Here is a 19300-nt window from a genome sequence, read left to right on the forward strand (position 1 = left end):
TGTGATGTCCCTCTGTGTGTTCCCTCGCTGTGGTTTACGACATTTTCACCTGAGGACGAGCACTTCGTGATCTATTTTGATTTTACTTCTACATACGTGACTTTACCGTAGTGCCATTGTTGGGCGCTATGGTTATCGCCATTGATTCTTAGCTGCCGTAGCGGACACGTGCCAACAGAGGGTGGTGGACAGGATAGGTGGGATGAGTTGGGCCACCAGGGACCCCAGACCCCAAGAGGGGGGCTGGGGGGATGCCGATATTCCAGGGCCCCCTAGAGCGTTCTAGAAGGGAGGAGTGGCTAGGGGCGGAGAGACTCATAAACGGGTACAAAAGCCGGACCTCTGAACGGATCCGGCAGTCATCGTCCACCTGAAGACCTGGGGATCTGAAGAACCACTCTGAAGACCTGAAGCGAAGAGTCCAAAGGGCAGAATCCTTACCCCTGGCCAGGGTCGGGTTCAGAGCTTACCAGTCAGTCTAGGGTAGAGCTATAATCAGAGTGAGGGCACATTAGTCCGGAGGGGCGACCTCCCTAGGGTATAGGCCATAGGGTGTAAGGGGCCGTTACCCCTTAGTGTTGCGTACCCTTAGTTATAATAAACGTGTTGCCTCCAGTAGCAAGTCTCGCTCTCCCTGCTTACTAACTACACATATAATATCCAAGCGTGTGTGTTTTGTTGTTAGCCTGTTCGCCACAAGTATCTGTGGTTAATGCAGACATAATTCCTTGCAAAAGGTTTAAGTTTGGTGTGTTACCATCTTAACACAGCTGGTTTATTGCCAGAAAGGGTAAAATGTATTCTTGTATTTTGATACTGGCAATGGAGGTCCCATGATGTAGTTGCTCACCCCGAGCTCTCAATGTCCTGAAAGTGGCATTGTCTTTGTGCTGGTCGCCTTTTGGCGTCCTCTGGTCTAACACTGTGTGAGACTAGGCGCTAAAGAAAGCTGTCTCTGGTGTGGATCAATCAGTTTCAATACAATGCATATAATATCAGGGCATGGTTTTTTTTGCATGTTCACCACAAGTATCTGTGGTTAATGCAGACATAATTCCTTGCAAAAGGTTTCAGTTTGGTGTGTTAACATCCCAACACCTGTTTTATTGACAGAAAAGGTAAAACCTATTTTATAACCCAAAACTCACGTACATCGGTAGAGATACCACCATACACATTTCCGTTCCCCTTACTACAGAAATTGCAGCAGGATCAATGTTCCCATCAATTTCGCCTCAAGGAGCAACGGCAGTTCGTTAAATATGACCACTGCCCATACCAAATGTACCTATTTGCGCGAGTAGCCATCTTCTATTCTCAATTCATACGCAGAGTATATCGTTAGTTGATGGCGCCGCTATACATTCGACAAGCAATGTGGGCAGGAATCAATTGCTGAATTGACTCATTAACCCTGACCATGGAAATTCATCAACCTGGGGGCGGTATCGTTACCACCCTACCCTGGGCCTGGCAGCAATGGGTTTTCTGGGCCGCTGCTTGCCCACAGCTTTAGTATCCGACACAAGTGTTGTCTTGTTGAAATCATATTTATCTGGAAGCGCCTTGTTGTACATATTTGAAAGCAAAGTTAACGTTTAGCAATGGTCCCGAAACTTGGCACCATGTTACAACTGTGCTCAGTGCCTAATGCGTGCCACTCCGTCTGCGTGCCACTCCGTCTATGCCCCACTCTGTCTGCGTGCCACTGAGCCTACGTGCCACTCCATCTGTGCTACTCAGACTGCGTGCCACTACGTCGATATGCCAGACTGCGTGTCACTCAGCCTGCATGTCACTCAGTCTACGAGCCACTCCATCTATGTCCCACTCAGACTGCGTGCCACTCCGTCTGCCACTCCGTCTGCGTGCCACTCCATCTATGTCCCACTCAGACTGCGTGCCACTCAGCCTGCATGTCACTCAGTCTACGTGCCACTCCATCTATGTCCCACTCCATCTGCGTGCCACTCAGCCTGCGTGCCACTCCGTCTGCGTGCCACTCCGTCTCCGTACCACTCGGCCTGCGTGCAACTCGTCGAAGGGATTTCATCGAGTGACTGGAATGAAGACGTTTCACTGGTGCTGTACAGAAACTCATTACAGATGCGTTTTATTAGCACGTGGAGCCGGAACATGGTTCTGCGTGTCTGTGCGCATTCAGGGGCCATGGTGCACAGACCGCCGCCACAATCTGTAAGACAGTGCCGAGACGCTGCCACTGCACGTCGCGCCGAATACCGCGGTGCTCACGTTCTGTGTAACGTCACGACTGCACACTTAACCCGTATAAAAGTCGTCTTTTTAAAAAAAATCCAAGAGTTGGGGGAGTGTCTTACTCTCCACTGCATTGTTAAACCGGAGAATATTGTACTGTCAGGTTCACCTTCTCAAGTTTGGACACAAAAATTCACTCGGGCAATATTTCAATCTGTCAGAAACACCAACTCCCCACTCCCGTGCGGATCACGCCGGGCAACTAGAAACGTCCATCTAAACCATAGCATGCCCAGAGTAATTCCTGCAGAGGCCTCTCTCGCCAAGCACCACAAACCTCATCAGCAATGAGTCACCAGACGGCAGTCGCCCGAGACATTTAAGTTAAATCAGCCATCAGAGCTGGGCCCGGCCAATTAAGTGAAAGCTCATGTTTAGAGGACGGAAGGATGGCGGCGGCACAGTGGTAACGTTTGTGGGCCATTGCAAGAAAGGCCTGGGTTCCATTTGTGTGTGGAGTCTGTATGTTCTCCCACTGTTCTACATGGGGTTTCTCCGGGTTCTGCAGTTTCCTCCCACAGCTAAAAAAAAAAGATTATGGTATTGAAAAATAACTGGCAAATTACTTTACTACAATTCCCGTGGCAACATCGTCCCCTACTGATAAATCTGAAAGAGTCGAGACTAGGGCTTCCATGGGTAAACAAGTGCAATAAAAATAAGACGTATTTTGTGTAGTTATTGCTTAACAGGTTGAATCAACTCACGATACACGAGAACCTGATTTAATTGGGCCTGGCTGCTTGCTCCCTGGATTTGAACCGAACATCTCAGCGACGTGAAATGGGCGCGAAAATACGCACGTCAGCCGCCCAGCCATCTCGTTCGATTTTATCTCTAAGCGTCTCCGGAATTAGAAATGATATGTATTGGAGTGGAGTTCACATCATTGTCTGACACGGACGCTTGCTCTGTGGGCACGGAGTCTTCCGCCGGAGGAGTGGCGACGCGAGGAGCAGTCCCGGCGGGGCCCCGTGCCGTGAGCGTGGCGACGGCAGCGCGCAGGCTGGAGACGGCGCGCTCCACGTCGCGACGGCTCGTCTCGCGGCCCACGCTCAGGCGCACGGCGTTGAGGGCCACCTCCTCCGGTAGGCCGCATTGCAGCAGCACGTGCGACGGCCTGTGGGGACACGCGGCTCCGTCCACTCCACGGCCGTCCGAAGACGTTCACGTGCCCGACGACCGAGGGCCTAGGTTCATCTCCAGCTCAGCACACGAGATTTCGTCAGCCGAGATAATTTGTTAAGGTTGATTTGTTTCACCAGGTGAGATCTCAAGAATCTAAGATAGTCTCTTGAGTTCCAGGTGCAGTGCAGTTTCTCCAGGTTGGTCTGTGTCGATGATTTGTTTAATGAAGCTTTTTCCACGTGCTACTGTGGACCTCCTAGGGAGCCGGGTTACTACTCGCACTGCTTGAGTTATGGATCAGCAACACTGCTGCTGTCTTCCAATTGGCAAAAAATTACGACCGACAAGCACTGACAGAAAAAAAACACAATGCAACTGACATCGGCCAAATAATCAAAAAGCTGAAAAATTTCCTGCAAATTTCTCAATTGGGATTACACACGTAGGAGATCTGCGAGCCATCCTCACACACTCGCACCACGCAGACGTGAAATCTCCGCACTTGGCATAGCACACACCAATCACACGCACGGGAATACACTAGACGGGGGTCAAGGGTTAAAGGGCACTGACGTCACACGGACTCGGCATGCAAGACGGAGATGTGGATTGGGAACGAGGGCGGAGATGGAGGGTTTAAAAGGGGCTGTTAAACGCGTGTTCGGGGTTGGTTTTAGGAACGGGTGTGGCTGTGGTTTAAAGACTAAAGAAGCGCTTCACCAGTCTCCGACTCCTCTTCACGTATCAACATGACCAGCTACTGTGAAAACTTGTCAGGAGCCTCCTGAAAAAGAGTTGACTCGGTGAAACTCTCCTGTGTAAACAAGCATAAACATAATAATAAGAGTAGTCACGCCACTGTTGCTCACCGGTGGGTGTTGCCAGAGTGGCAGGCGGCCCCGACGCTCGCCAGCAGGCCGCCAGCCTCCGCCAACACCCTGTGGCCTGGGGGGTAGGACACGGGCTGCTGTCAGCTTACGGCCCGAGCCACGCGCTGGGCTGCAGTGCAGTGCGCCACCCCGTGGCTTCACAAGCCTTACGACTGTGACGACCGTGACGACTGCGATGAAAGCCAAGGAGGTAAAGTCAATGCGAGTGAACGGGATGGAAACAATACGTGTAGAAGCATTTAGTTGGCGGCCTCATCAACCATGTATTGATCCTCAGGTTTTTCCCTCCACATTTGGAAACGTGCTTTTAGAGTTATTGGCCGATTCAAGTTTCCACCTGATAAGCCAGGTAGTCTCGCGCTATCATTTGTGGCTGGGTCACTTCTAAAAAAAGAGCGATATCACTCAGTGGGCCTTATCTGGTAAAACATTTCAAATAGTTTAGTTTAGTATTGCAATGTAGGCCAAATCACATCCTCACCCTCCCCCCAAGCCGTTTGACGACTGTGCTACAAACACGCAATTCTGGGAAGCTCCAATGATTAAAATCTGACTTGTGTATTTATTGCTGTAACCAGATATTTTCATTTCCAATGCAGCCTTCCATCGATGCATGGATCTGGCTCGTACTGGTGTTCACCCACATCACCAATGTACAAAGTGCAAAGGCATGCACGCGCACGGTTTCGCAACACTCTTGCGTTACACTTGCCATCTATTTTGTGGAAGTGATAAAGTTTGTGCTTCAGTGAACTCGTAAAATCAATATATTTTATCGTCATTTCGTTACTCTCCATAAGCGAATGATTATTTCGTGTTGTATATTATATGGTTTTTACTCGAACCAGGACCCATATCTAACAGAGCCAGGTCTTTGTCTGTAAACGTCTGTCAGTTCGCCAGCATTGGCTCAAGCGAGCCCGACTGTTGGCGTGACACTGAATGTCGAAACCTGTTGAGCGTTTCCTTGTGATCAACCAATGCTGCTGGAAGAGCGAACTCCAAGAAGGACGTGTGGCCGATGGGGTGTAACCAATCATTGAATTTACTTGTGTGGAGAGGAAAACATGGGAAGGAGGCGAATTGAGGATTTATTTTGAGAGCAGAGAAAGATCTTGGCGAGTTTGCCGGGTGAACGATACAAACAATGGAGCTGCAATTGGCCTAATGTCCCGATATTGAACAACAACCCAAAACATTCCTGAATCGGAATTACACACGCAGCAAGATCGTCCCCGACCCAAAAAGAAACTTGGCAAGACCCTCCATGAAAAAGTGTCTTTAGAGTCTTCAGTGACAATAAAATAAGAACCATCACGGGTCTAGTGCCCCCTCGGATGCCCGGTCCAATGCTTTACTCGTTGAGCAGGGCTCTGCTTTTGGTTCTTAACTCGCAGACCGCGGAGTTCCAACACAAGAGGGATGAGGGATGATGCCGATGCAGTCCCTGACCCGCTGCGCGAATTCATGCTTCGTCGGCTAGAGTTTAATTCTCGCATTTTATGGGTAAACAAGTTTAACGACCGCGCAGTGATGGCGCAGACGACTCTGGCGAGTGAGGAGTGCGGGCGCACCCTGCAGGCAGGGCCCCAGGATGGACACGTTGCAGGTGTTGGGCAATCGGTCCGAGCCCGAGAAGTGGCCGTTAAAGTGTAGGCGCTCGGTCCCAAATGCCGCCTGCGGCAGACACGGACACAGGGACACACATGCCGAGCAGAACGCAGCTGTGAGCCCCGAGAAAATCCCAGCCGACTCCAGCTGACCCTCTGCTCCTCGAGGGTCCGGTCTCCATCCTGCTGTGCATCACGTGGCACATCTCACCAGCAGCAGTTCCTCCAGGTAGTCTCGCGTCTGCCGCATGTGCCTCTCGTACTCGTCCAGGTGCTGACACACCAACTCCGCGGCCTGCCCGCCCCACAGCGGTGCGGCGGAGGAAACACGAGCCCCCACACACTCAGCCGCGTCGACAAGCAACACCGCTTCCCTCCAACACCCCACGTGGCTTGGGCCAATAAACCATTCACATTATTGTCATCATCATCGTGCGCTCAACGTTACCGGATGATGCCCGAATATTATTAGATCTATTTACCCATGAAAGCTTCACTCAAGAGTCTCAAGACTCTTTTCAGGAGGGTCCTGCCAAGTGTTTGAAGTAGGGGGCGATGTTGCCACGTGTAATTCCAACCGATCAATTAAGCAGGTCATTTTTCAGTGTTCAAATGTTGACGAATACCAGTTACATTGTAAGGATTTTAAACTCTGTGAGGATACCTGAACGCTATTAGTACATTGCAAACACCTGCAGATGAGATAAGGTGTTTGATTCGAGGGATGGCTGTGGGGTGTGAGAGATAATTAAAACGTCTCTAGACGGTGAAACCTGCATGGATCTATGTTTGGTTGAACATCTCATGGCCACGACCGCAGCACCGCAGCACTCACCTTGCCCAGGCCAGCAATCATGGGGGTATTTTCAGTCCTGGCAACAGACAAACGGCCTGCGTCATTCCCTTCGTGCCTTCCCGTCAAGCAGCCAGACATTCCGTGGGTTGCTTTGATCACGATGGGGGGTGGGGGGTGGGGGACAGGGCTGGGGACAGGCAACACGCGGGACCACACAGAATGTCGCCAGCCAACCACATTTCCCAACTCTATGAATTGTCGCTCTAAGCGACAAAATGGCCACGCATTCAGTTCCCTTGAGCCGGCGGTCTGGATAAGGCTGAGAGCTTCGGTACGCGAATCTTTGCGCTTTCGGGACCCCGCGCTCGTGTTTCTGCCGTTTACCGATTTGAACGAGAGAAACGTCGCCGGAGAGTCGGTCCTCACCCCGGACGAAAGTTGCGCTCCTGGCCGCCCCCAAAGAGCATGGGGACGAGCGGGGTGCCGGCGCCCAGGCCCCGCACGCACAGCGCTCCCACGCGCGGCCCGTAGAACTGCACACGCGCATGACAACAGCGGCAGCAGCCGCCGACGCTCGCCGCCAAGTGGTGATGACGTCACCGCAGCGCTTGTGCCAGGCTAGGCTCACTTTGGCTCGACTGAGATGACTGACAGATGCACCACTTGTTGTATCTGTTCATCGCTGTGTTTGTGTGGGTGTGTGTACGGTGGGGTGTGTGTACGGTGGGGTGTGTGTACGGTGGGGTGTGTGTACGGTGGGGTGTGTGTGTACGGTGGGGTGTGTGTGTGTACGGTGGGGTGTGTGTGTGTACGGTGGGGTGTGTGTGTGTACGGTGGGGTGTGTGTGTGTATGGTGGGGTGTGTGTACAGTGGGGTATGTGTACGGTGGGGTGTGTGTGTAAGGTGGGGTGTGTGTGTACGGTGGGGTGTGTGTGTGTACGGTGGGGTGTGTGTGTGTACGGTGTGGTGTGTGTGTACGGTGGGGTGTGTGTGTGTACGGTGGGGTGTGTGTGTGTACGGTGGGGTGTGTGTACGGTGGGGTGTGTGTGTGTACGGTGGGGTGTGTGTACGGTGGGGTGCCGCGGTGGCAAGATGTTAACTCCCTCGGCTGGGATGCAGGAGGTCATTGGTTCGATCCCGACTCCCTGTGGTTGTGTGGATTTTTCTCCGGATCCTCCGGAGTATTTTGCTGATATAAATTTCCACGTGATAAGCCACTTCGTTGAACTATCATTTGTGGCCAGGTCGCTTCTGAAAATGAACTGTATAACTCAGTGGACATTACCTGGTAAAATAAGAATAGGTAGATAGGCTAAGAGTGCTTGTCCATGGAGTCTGTTGAGGTTAAGTAAGGGAACTTTGTTTTGTGTCTTTGTGTAAAGGGAGTGGTGGTTTAGTGCGCTACGAACCGGCGATCCACGTTTGATTCCCGCTCACGGCCAAAATCAGTCACAAATATTTATAAACCAGTCATGGACCTCCCCTAAGTTGACTCGGCCTGATGCCACAGAGCATTAACAGGCGGTCGGGTGTGACGCTGGCCACTCACCCCCTCATGTGTCGCACGGCCTTCATAGGTGCTACTCGCTAACAGCACTTGCCCCAGCGGCCTCTTAAAAGTCTACACGGGGGGACCTTTGTCTTCGTGTTTGTGGTACCTTGTGCCCCACGACGGTGAGGTAGTCCACCCCGAGCTCTTCGACGTTGACCCTGATTTTGCCGAGGGCCTGGGCGGCGTCCGTGTGCAGCAGCACGCGGCCGAGACGCGGCATCGCGCCCCCTCCTCGCATTGCGCGCACGCGCCGGCAGATCTCCGCGATCGGCTGCCCCAAAACACGTGCTCGTTAGCGGCACATTCGCCCTCTTGCTCCGCCGCCGCTCCTCGGCAACGCGTCCGAGAAGGGTGCCGTGCGATCGACTCGTCTACGGCAAGACGGCGGAGCCAGCGCCGTGGTCTCCTATGGGAGCCCGCGCTACAGCATCGGTCCCGTCAACCTTCAGTTTACTCACTCTGGTGACAATCCACGTGTGCACGGGAAAGTCAAAGTATTGCAAAAAAGTTCTGAGAGCCGGATACCAAAATGTCACCGCACAAAGCAGTGAGTACATCGCACAACACGTGAGCAAAAAAAGGTGCTCTCAGCCTTGCCTAAGCCACCAGCTCGGTAGAGCTGGACGTGTGACCGTGTTCTCGTTTAGGTCAGGGATCGGCAACCTGCGACCTGCGTCTCCAGAGCCACGAGCGGCTCTTTAAGGACCGCCGCTTCGTGACGTTATTTTTCTAGGAACACCGTCTCGTGTTCACATGCATTGCGGCTCTTGAAAAATGTAACGTTTTACCGAATTCGAAAAAAAATAGCTCTTCTTGTTATTTTGGTTGCCGACCCCTGGGCTAGCCCATCGGCTCAAAGACAGTTGAAGATGCGGCCATCCCCATTGGCAGCGCGTCGCCTTCAACTGGGAGCACTGGGCAGGCAATGTGCACTATGACATGCATCACAAACATGTTTTACTATTAACAGTTGCTGACCACAGGCCCAAAACACCAAAACGCACGACGACTAAAATTGTAATAGATAAGAGTTACCACGTGCGTTTACACATGCATAGCACGGTGGGAGTGTGCCTTCCTGGTGTGTGCGTGAGCAGCACACCTTCGTGTGCTGTTAAGTCTCCTTCCCTAACCCAGGGCTTAGCTCCAGCTCAGGCTTATCCCTACTGCTAGACTTGGCTCCACCCCAGTTCTAGCCTTGCGCAAGTCCCGTGCGCCTCACCATGATGATGCCGGTCTCATTGTTGGCCAGCATGATGGACACGATGCAGGTGGTCGGGCGGATGGCAGCCAGGACCTGGTCCACCTCCACGCGCCCCGTCACCCACGAGGCTGGCACTGCCGTAAAGTCTGCACCAGATGAGGGGGAGCGGCGTTTTGTTAGTTTGCGTGTCTACGTTGTGACCGAGAATACGATGACAGTTTCATACGGAGGGTCGATGAGGCACGCAAGACGCCAGCTGTGGAAACATGGCCAGGCGATGGGATGGATGGAAAGTGGGCATCAACTTAGATTTGAGGTTTCCGCAGCCTCGGCTGAGCATCTGCGAGTTACACCTCCTCACATTTGCAGTTTTTTAGGATACTTCCCATTTATTTAGCCTCGATGAGGTTTTTCCAGATGAACAAATGATATCACTGACGTCGGCAGTGAAAACTGTATATTTCGAGTTTGCATGTTCTCCCTGTGGTCGCATGGATTTTTCTCCGGGTCTTCCGGTTTTTGGCTGCTATAAATCCACGTAAGCCACTTCATTGAACTATCATTTGTGGCAAGGCCACTTCTGAAAACGAACTAAATAGTCCAGTAGGCCTTACCTGGTAAAATAAAAAAAGTTTAGTTATATTTCTCCTGTTGTGTCCTTGCAGTGCGCTGTACATTTTTACGTTGAATAAATTATTGCTTGGAAAACGCACAAGCGATGCTGCCCTGCCCCATGTATGAGGAGCATCGCGATGGAGAGAGAGCAATCCCAGAATGTGGTGACCGGGAGATCGAGTCCAGGTGGTTCCGGCTCAAATGAGCTTGAGGCGGCGCTGATCTCCCATTTACAACCCTGAGCCAGTGAGAGAAAAATCCACATTCCTACAGCGACAATCACTGCTGACTTACTTGCCAGTGGTACCTATTTTATCAACCCGAGCGATGATGTACCGAGTCAACCCCCAGCCAAAATGTGAACCCTCGCCACCTTCCGATCGCGAGCCGCTCGCTCTGCCGCTTGGCCGCCACCTGCAGCACCGCGCCACGCGTCTGGTCGTCGAGGTGGTGCCGGTGTCAAAGCGCGGAGGCCCGTGGTGACACGGGGCTCTGCCTGTACCTGCCCGGCCCTCCGCCACCAGGCTGTCCACCGCCAGGCGCACCGAGTCATGCTCCAGGCAGGACACGACGATGTGCGGCAGCGCCGCCCCTCGGCTCCCCGCGGCTGGCACCCCGTCCTCTCGCCCGCCGGCGCTCCGCGTCTTCCAGAAGTGCTTCACAGCCGTGTGCAGCACCAAGTTGTTTGCCTGGCACAGCAGAACACGGGAGCGAGTTAACCCCGGTAACCCGTCCATCGGCGGCTATGAACACATTGCAAACGGCACGTGTTTCGTCTTACGCGATTTTCCAGGTGAAATATATTTTTTATGCTGCTTTTTTACTTCTGCAACAATGATTCCATTGTTCATTTCGATCCAGTCCCTTAACCACCTGAGATTAACCACCTGAAATCATGTAGACATCCATGTCCACCATCTGCGTGCTCCTAAGTCGAGGCATTAAAGAGGCTGCCGTGTAGACTCACACCGCGTGGAAGATTGGGGCCGGATGTTCTATTTGGGTTTAATTGCGTAGCAATGTTCATAATATTTTAAACACAGTGTGACTTGTATATTTCAAGCGGCATGTAAACATTAAGGCTAATTTAGTTTATTTCCCTTTGTTCTACAACTTAAGATGCGTAAAAAGGGTGGCACCTGCAGCCTAAAGCAGGCCAAGGGGTCTAAGGCCTCCCTCAAGAATCCACAGAGCGAGCAAACGCTCCTTGCCAGGTTTTGCGCTTTACAGGATACGTGCATGCTGCAATACATGTTGGCACATTCATTACTACTGCTACGCTTGTGCGATCCCATCTGAGTCATTTGCAGATCATTCTTCAGCATGGGAGGTTTTGGCCAATACTGGCTCCTGTGTATTGGGGGTTTTTTAGCTATGGGAGGAAACCGGAGAACTTGCAGGAAACCCATGCAGAGCAGGGGGAGAACATCACACACACTCCACACAGCAAGCTGCTCGGGTCGGGAATCTAACCCAGGCCCCCTTATTGTCATGAGGCCGCCACCCTGTTCTGTTCAAGACACGCGGCTGCTGCACGTGGGCAAGCAGGGTGGGGGTGGGGGGTGATGACCGCTAGCGTACTACCCGAGGACCTGGGCAGCCATCGGCGGCCTCAGTGGGCCAGTGATACCTCGGTTCCTCCGGACGTGAAGATGATGTCTTCTGGGCACCCTCCCACCATGGAGGCAATGCTCTCTCTCGCCCGGCCAATAAGTGCCTTTGCCTTCTGACCTGCAAGGTAACCGACAGAGAGCCAAGCCACGCAGAACACCGCAGACCCAGCCACGCAACTCAATCAGCTAGAGCGAGGCCTGACAGGAACGTCCATACTTATTTCCATGAAAAACAACCCAGAGGATGCTAATTGGCTTGGTGACGAGGCGATTGAGGTTACAATGCCAACGACGCAGCACACGTGGGAGACAGAACTGCAGGGGTCCGGCGTGCTCTCCGATGCCCGCCCCGCAAGCGTCTCCACGCGAGGGAAATCCTCGCTGCTCTAAAGCGTCTCCACGCGAGGGAAATCCTCGCTGCTCTAAAGCGTCTCCACGCGAGGGAAATCCTCGCTGCTCTAAAGCGTCTCCACGCGAGGGAAATCCTCGCTGCTCTAAAGCGTCTCCACGCGAGGGAAATCCTCGCTGCTCTAAAGCGTCTCCACGCGAGGGAAATCCTCGCTGCTCTAAAGCGTCTCCACGCGAGGGAAATCCTCGCTGCTCTAAAGCGTCTCCACGCGAGGGAAATCCTCGCTGCTCTAAAGCGTCTCCACGCGAGGGAAATCCTCGCTGCTCTAAAGCGTCTCCACGCGAGGGAAATCCTTGCTGCTCTTAAGCGTCCCCACGCGAGGGAAATCCTCGCTGCTCTAAAGCGTCTCCACGCGAGGGAAATCCTCGCTGCTCTAAAGCGTCTCCACGCGAGGGAAATCCTCGCTGCTCTAAAGCGTCTCCACGCGAGGGAAATCCTCGCTGCTCTAAAGCGTCTCCACGCGAGGGAAATCCTCGCTGCTCTAAAGCGTCTCCACGCGAGGGAAATCCTCGCTGCTCTAAAGCGTCTCCACGCGAGGGAAATCCTCGCTGCTCTAAAGCGTCTCCACGTGAGGGAAATCCTCGCTGCTCTAAAGCGTCTCCACGTGAGGGAAATCCTCGTTGCTCTAAAGCGTCTCCATGCGAGGGAAATCCTCGCTCTAAAAGCGTCTCTACGCGAGGGAAATCCTCGCTGCTCTAAAGCGTCTCCACGCGAGGGAAATCCTCGCTCTAAAAGCGTCTCCACGCGAGGGAAATCCTCGCTGCTCTAAAGCGTCTCCACGCGAGGGAAATCCTCGCTGCTCTAAAGCGTCTCCACGCGAGGGAAATCCTCGCTGCTCTAAAGCGTCTCCACGTGAGGGAAATCCTCGCTGCTCTAAAGCGTCTCCACGTGAGGGAAATCCTCGTTGCTCTAAAGCGTCTCCATGCGAGGGAAATCCTCGCTCTAAAAGCGTCTCTACGCGAGGGAAATCCTCGGTAGAAAGCGCTTCAGTGATGCGGCACAGCGGCAGCGCGTTGGCTGCTTGTTTCGGACGTCCGCGGTTCTATGTCAGCGGCCGCCCTGATTAATACTGCAGGTATAATAATCATAAAAATACCACGCACCATTTGGCCATCATTCCCAAGGGGCTTTCTCTAGTTTTGTATTCTGGATTAAAGTTACTTCTGCTTCTATAAATCTAATCTAATTTACATGTACAGAGCACCTTCTTCACTCTAGGTGCTTGACATAGTTAAACAAGGTGACAGGGGTGTGCAAGGATTGAAGACAAAGTGACGGTGATAGAGGGGTACTTAGTGATCACAAAAGGGAGGAAGTGGAGGGGCAAGGGGAGGGACGAGAATGGGTAACAGAGAAGAGGCGAGGCTTTGATTGAGGAATGGAAGTAGGTTAAGGAGGGGGACTGCTTCATGTACAGTGGAGTTGATTCCAGTGTAGGGGTGCAAGGAGGGAGGGCCGAAGACTTGATTGGGCACTGGGAGAAGGAGCGACAGAGAGAGATGGAGAAGATTGGGAACGAAGAGGATGAGAGGGGGCTTGGAAGAAGATTAGATGCAAGATAAGGTGGGGCAAGGCCATGAAGAGATTTAAAGATGAGCGTCAGGTATCTGAAAAGACGGTGGTGGAGTGAATGGGAAGCCAGTGGAGTTGAAGGAGGAGAGGCAGAGTGTGAGAGTTAAAGGGGAGATTGAAAATAACCCATGCAGAGATATTTTTAATTTATTGCAGGGGAGTGAGGGCAGAAGCAGGGAGGCCAAGAAGAAAAGAATTACATTACTCCAGACAGGTCAAGATCAGAGAATGAACCAGGAGTTTGGGGGCAGAATGTGAAATGAGAGGGAAGATTTCCCTGATGTTGAACAGATGAAGGCGTGAGACGTGAGTAGTAGTGGAGACTTTGGTGGATAAAGTGAGGCAAGAGTGAAAGGTGACACCAAGGTTGAGGGCAGCGGAAGCAGGACAGAGAGAGAGGAGGGGAGGAGATGGTGGGTACGGGTGGAAGAGAGCGAGAGGCTGGAAAGAAAATGATCGATGTTTTGGAAATATTGAGAGTGAAGTGCCATCCAGGACTGTATGGCATACAGGAGGAGATACAAGAGGACAGATCAGAGGTGAGAGAGGGAACGGAGAAGAAATACTTGGGTTGTCGTTGTCAGCAAATAAATGATGAGGAAAGCAGAAAGAGGAAGTAATAGATTCAAGAGGTGAAATATCGAGAGAGAATAGCGAGGAACCCAGATCCGAACCCTGGAGAAGGCCAACACTGAGAGGGGAAGGGGAGGACACGGAGTGGTCGGAGGAGACTGGGGAGCCAGGAGAGGGGAGTGCCAGAGATGCGAACGTCAGAGACAGTGGAAAGAAGAGTGGGGTGAACAAGTGTCAAAGGCGGAAGAAATTTCAAGAAGACTGATTGAGCGAGAGACAGAATTTATTGATAGAGCCTTACGATTAACCGTCCCAGCCAACGGACCTGCAGCCCAAACGAGACCAATCGTTATGCATTTTATACGCTGTACCTGAACTTCTTGTCACTTTGTGTAGTTATGTTCATGGCACGCTGCGCTATTAATGCATAAACCCAGCTTGCTCCTCGGCCGCTTGTAAGTGGGGCTTCTGATATTGCCAACCCACAGTGAGGAGTTTCCGTCTCACTGCATAAGGCATAACACCTCAAAATGGTAGGAAACGAGACAAAGAGCGTTTGGATGTAACGCACGATCGGCCTTCACGGTTGAATTCACCTGCCGTGTGCGTCATTCATGGGGGACGCGTGCACACCGCTGCGTACGACTGCTACGGGGTCCCAGGTGATGGTGTGCAACAGACAGCGTGCTTACGTTGTGCAGTGACCTGGTGAGATCACGCGAGTGGTGTCCTGTCAGAGCTAGTCATATGAATTTGCTTGGTGAGAGGGTGATTGGGAGGGGTTGCGAGAGGTCATAGGAGGGGTGGTGAGAGAGTGATGGGAGGGGTGGTGAGAGTGTTATAGGAGGGGTGGTGAGAGGGGTGGTTGGAGGGGTGGTGGAGAGGGTGGTGAGAGAGTTATGGGAGGGGTGGTGAGAGGGGTGGTGAAAGGGGTGGTTGGAGGGGTGGTGAGAGGGTCATTGGAAGGATGGTGAGAGGGATGGTGAGAAGGTGGTGAGAGGGTGGTAAGAGGGTGATGGTAGGGGTGGTGAGAGGGTGGTGAGAGAGTTATGGGAGAGGTGGTGAGAGGGGTGGTTGGAGGGGTGGTGAGAGGGTGGTGAGAGAGTTATGGGAGGGGTGGTGAGAGGGGTGGTGAGAGGGTCATTGGAAGGATGGTCAGAGGGTGGTGAGAGAGTTACGGGAGAGGTGGTGAGAGGGGTGGTCGGAGGGGTGATGAGAGGGTGGTGAGAGAGTGATGGGTGGGGTGGTGAGAGGGGTGGTTGGAGAGGTGGTGAGAGAGTGATGGGAGGGGTGGTGAGAGGGGTGGTGAGAGGGGTGGTTGGAGGGGTGGTGGAGAGGGTGGTGAGAGAGTGATGGGTGGGGTGGTGAGAGCGTGATTTTCGTATTTTCCAAGAAGCCAGTGTGAGCCCCTCAAAGCGCTGCTGCGGGCGAGTTGGTACTCACCTGGCCCGTAGGAGCTACTCGGGTTGCCCCAGGCCTCCGTGAGGGCCCGGCTGATGTCCTCCACCACCTCCGGGGCCAATGGTGTGGTGGCGTTGTAGTCCATGTAGACCCTGAGCACACCGCTCGCTCACGCTGTAATCCACGTCCACCTCTCGCTCGCTCATCAACTCCGTGCACACTCATCGCAGAACAGAGTCACTGACGGTCGTGGTTCCCTGCACACACTGGGTATGTCGTGAATTGTTACACAAACCTCTCTGTGGAGTTCGTTTCCGTTGTGGCCATATCTCAGCAGTAGGAATTCACAGCTCGTGACGGTTCTTCACGGTTCACCTCGCACCGGCCTCTGCAATGAGAACGCCGATGTTCATTGACCATCAAAACGCGGACACATTTAAAACTGGTGTTGAATTCGATCAAATATTAATACAAAACAAACTTGCCTGGACGTTAAAGGAAAGAGCGAAAACAAACTTTATTCAAACCAAAATAAAAACACTAGCCTACCAGCAATACACGATCAACCAGGCTATGCGCTGTGTGTTAGCCGACTCTCTGTGTTGCATTACATTACATTTCCAAAAAAATTGCCACTTTTTTTTCTCAAACTGCCTATTTCTCTCTCTAAAATGTACCAGGCTCTCATAGGTCCATTCACTCTCTCTCCCTTGGTTGCTTCGGGGTGGATTTCCACACAACTCTCTCTAAAATGTACCAGTCCTGTTGGGTATTTCAGTGACATGCTAATGTCTCTGCTACAGCAGACCCACCTCTCTCTCTGCCCCACCACCCCCCTCCCTCTCTATTTAAGGCCTAGACACAGAGGCATTGGGTCTCTGTGTGTCTATGTTGTGTGTCTATGTTGTGTGTCTCTCTCTGTGTGTCTCTGTGTTGTCTCTCTCTTCTAGAGTATGTGTCTGTGTGTCTCCGTGTCTGTGTTTTGTCTCTTTCTCAAATTTAGTTCTACCTAATGACGGTTGCTTGTGTTGCAATCGAAACGTCGTATTCTATTATTTAATTTATTTTCTTTTTATGTGACTTTACCGAAAGAACTAAAGAGTGAATTCTGTAAGTTGTTAGAACATTATGTATGCAATCTTTTAAATATGTATGTATTCAGAGGGTGTATAATATTGCATTATCTGATAAATATGTTGCTAATACACAATGACAACATAACGTGTTCACTCTTACAAGAGCTGTTCGGAGATTGTCAGTGCATTGGCACCAATTAAGCAGGCGAGTGCTGCGAATGGCTGGGCTTTCCACGCCACTGTTGTTCCTTGTCGCAATCCTTTCCGCGGTACCCTGTACCGGGGTCCGAGGATCCGATCGTAAGGGCAGCAAGCCGGCTGCTCAATCTGTTCCTCGCCAGGTTCACAGTGGTGTGGGCCCAGACACGGCCCAGACAAGTTGCAGCGGTGCCAACTGAAGACGTGTCCAACTTAACAGGGTGGCGCAGTGGTTACACTTGTGCCTCATAGCAAGACGTCCCTGGGTTCGATTCCATACTCGGAGTTTGTATTTACTCCCCATTTTCTGCATGGTCCGAGTATGCGAGTGTGTGGAGTTTGTATGTTCTCTGGGTTTTCTGATTTCCTGCTATAGCTAAACACACACAGTGTAACCAGTATTGATCAAACCACATCCCAATGCTGAACAATTACATGCAAATGACTGAATTTGGATTACACACAGCAGCAACATCAACCTCCTACTGCGACAAACTTGCCAGGACCCTCCTGAGAAAGAGTCTTGAGCCTCAGCGAGGGTTTCCCCGGTAAACATGCACAATGTGCTCTCCAATCAACTACGCGGCTGTCAGACGATCAGTCTTCAACACACACAAGTCACCGATGTCATGCCCAGCCACTTCCGAGATGCTTCTGAGCCTACCAAGTGGCTTTTAACAACGCACACAGATTGCATGCACAATGGCTCTCAGCATTATCCAGACCACCATCTCCAAAAGAACTAACGTGTGGTCATTCTGTCCATTAGACCGGTGGTTCTCAACCGGCGGTACACGGAGCTCTGGGGGGTACGCGAGGTGATTTATAAACGAGTGAAATTACATCATACATTAGAGTCGTGGGTGAATAATCACGTATGAATCTGCCAATATAAAATAACAATAGAATTTAAATCTACATGGTAACCTACGACGATATAAAACACCTTCCTAAACTCATTGATCGTGAACAATACTGTTTTCAAGAGTAACCCAGCGAGCGCGAACACGTGGATTTAATTTTATTCGCTTGCAAGAGCTACTCGCTAGTTAGGATACTTCAAAATGGACCATTGGTTACAATACTGATGTTCATTATCCATCACATTTATTTCTCAGAACTATTTTGGGTCAAGCAAATGGAGGGTGGCAGTGGGTGGCAGGTAAGGTAACTCAGTTGAAAACTAAAATTCAACAAAGTGGGTACCGTCGCCAAACAAAGCTTGAGATGCCACTGGCTTAAACAATCGACTCAAACAGCTGAGAAAACGTGGCCATCCCACCAGAGGGAAGTTAAACAACAGCAGCAGCAGCGAGCCCTCTTTCGGCCTCGGCCAAGGCGGCGTTTGCTGTCTGCTACCGCTGCCCCGTGGGGCACCGGGCTGAGCACGGGAGGGCCCTCTCTTGCTGGAGAGATGGATGCACAATGGCTTTTGGCTGAACTTGGCCTTCCGAACTTAACCCAGCCACTCACTCAGGGGGCAGCGTTAAGATTGCAGACAGGAACTAGCTCAGGACGCATAGAGAACAGACAGGCTGGGTCAGCTCACCCGGCATTGATTTGTATTACAGTAACGCTGAAGCCAAGGCCGTAGCCATGGGGTCAACATTGGGGGGTACCAAATCTTTCAGGGGGTCTGGGGGTCCCAACCCAGAAAAATATCAAAATTTGGAAACGAATTTCCTGCCTAAAATATTAAAAAAATCACTAACACAGAGGATGGGCTTTTTATTAATTTTTTTACAATAATGTCTAATAGTGTATTGTATTACATTGCTCTGTTTTTACTTTTTTTTAACCTTTTCTTGTTTCATTGTATGTAATGGCAGAGATTAGAGATTAATAAAGTACAACCATAACTACAATCATATGAGCACAAATCTATGCATTGATTTATATGAAGACAAGTCCAGATATTGTGGGCAATTTTTTAGCAAATTGTTTTAATTTACATAGCATAGCAATTATTTTATAGCAATATATTTGGGGGGGGGGGACATTTTGAGTATATTTGAATATTGGGGGTGATGTGTGTCCCCCAATATGAATTATAATTACGGCCTTGGCTGAAGCTCTGCACTCAACGAAGGCCGCGTGTCTGACGTGAAGTGTGAAACAAACCCGCGACTGTTTCACGTGCAGGGGCAGGGCACGGGGCCAGGAGGGGGGGGAGCGGCGCCTTCCACTCACCGCGTGGCGAGGGGCCCACAAAGTCCATCCCGCAGTGGATCGCCAGCTCGGCTCCGAGACCCGGTGGCAGTCCCCGCGTGCGAATCCGGGCAGTGTGTCTCGGTGATGACGTCACTCGCCGGATGCATCGTCATCAACATCGTGCGTCATCGTCATTAACACTGTCATTGTCATCATCATTAACATCGCTACCTCA

At 51.6% G+C, this 19300-nt stretch overlaps 1 protein-coding gene across 1 annotated transcript; it reads right to left on the reverse strand.

Moving 5' to 3' along the window:
* Positions 1-1080: 1080 nt before the first annotated feature.
* SCLY (selenocysteine lyase) lies at positions 1081-19209 on the reverse strand. Its single transcript, XM_078862913.1, has 13 exons — positions 19105-19209; positions 15936-16028; positions 15683-15792; positions 11703-11803; positions 10575-10761; positions 9476-9603; positions 8360-8524; positions 7128-7234; positions 6741-6777; positions 6117-6200; positions 5870-5972; positions 4275-4350; positions 1081-3397 (listed from the first exon to the last, which is right to left on the reverse strand). Exons 2-13 carry the CDS (start codon positions 15965-15967, stop codon positions 3115-3117), a joined length of 1413 nt encoding a protein of 470 aa, XP_078719039.1. The 5' UTR covers positions 15968-16028; positions 19105-19209; the 3' UTR covers positions 1081-3114.
* Positions 19210-19300: the final 91 nt, after the last annotated feature.

Source organism: Lampetra fluviatilis, chromosome 15 (genome assembly GCF_964198595.1).
Source record: "Lampetra fluviatilis chromosome 15, kcLamFluv1.1, whole genome shotgun sequence".
Lineage (NCBI taxonomy): Eukaryota > Metazoa > Chordata > Hyperoartia > Petromyzontiformes > Petromyzontidae > Lampetra > Lampetra fluviatilis.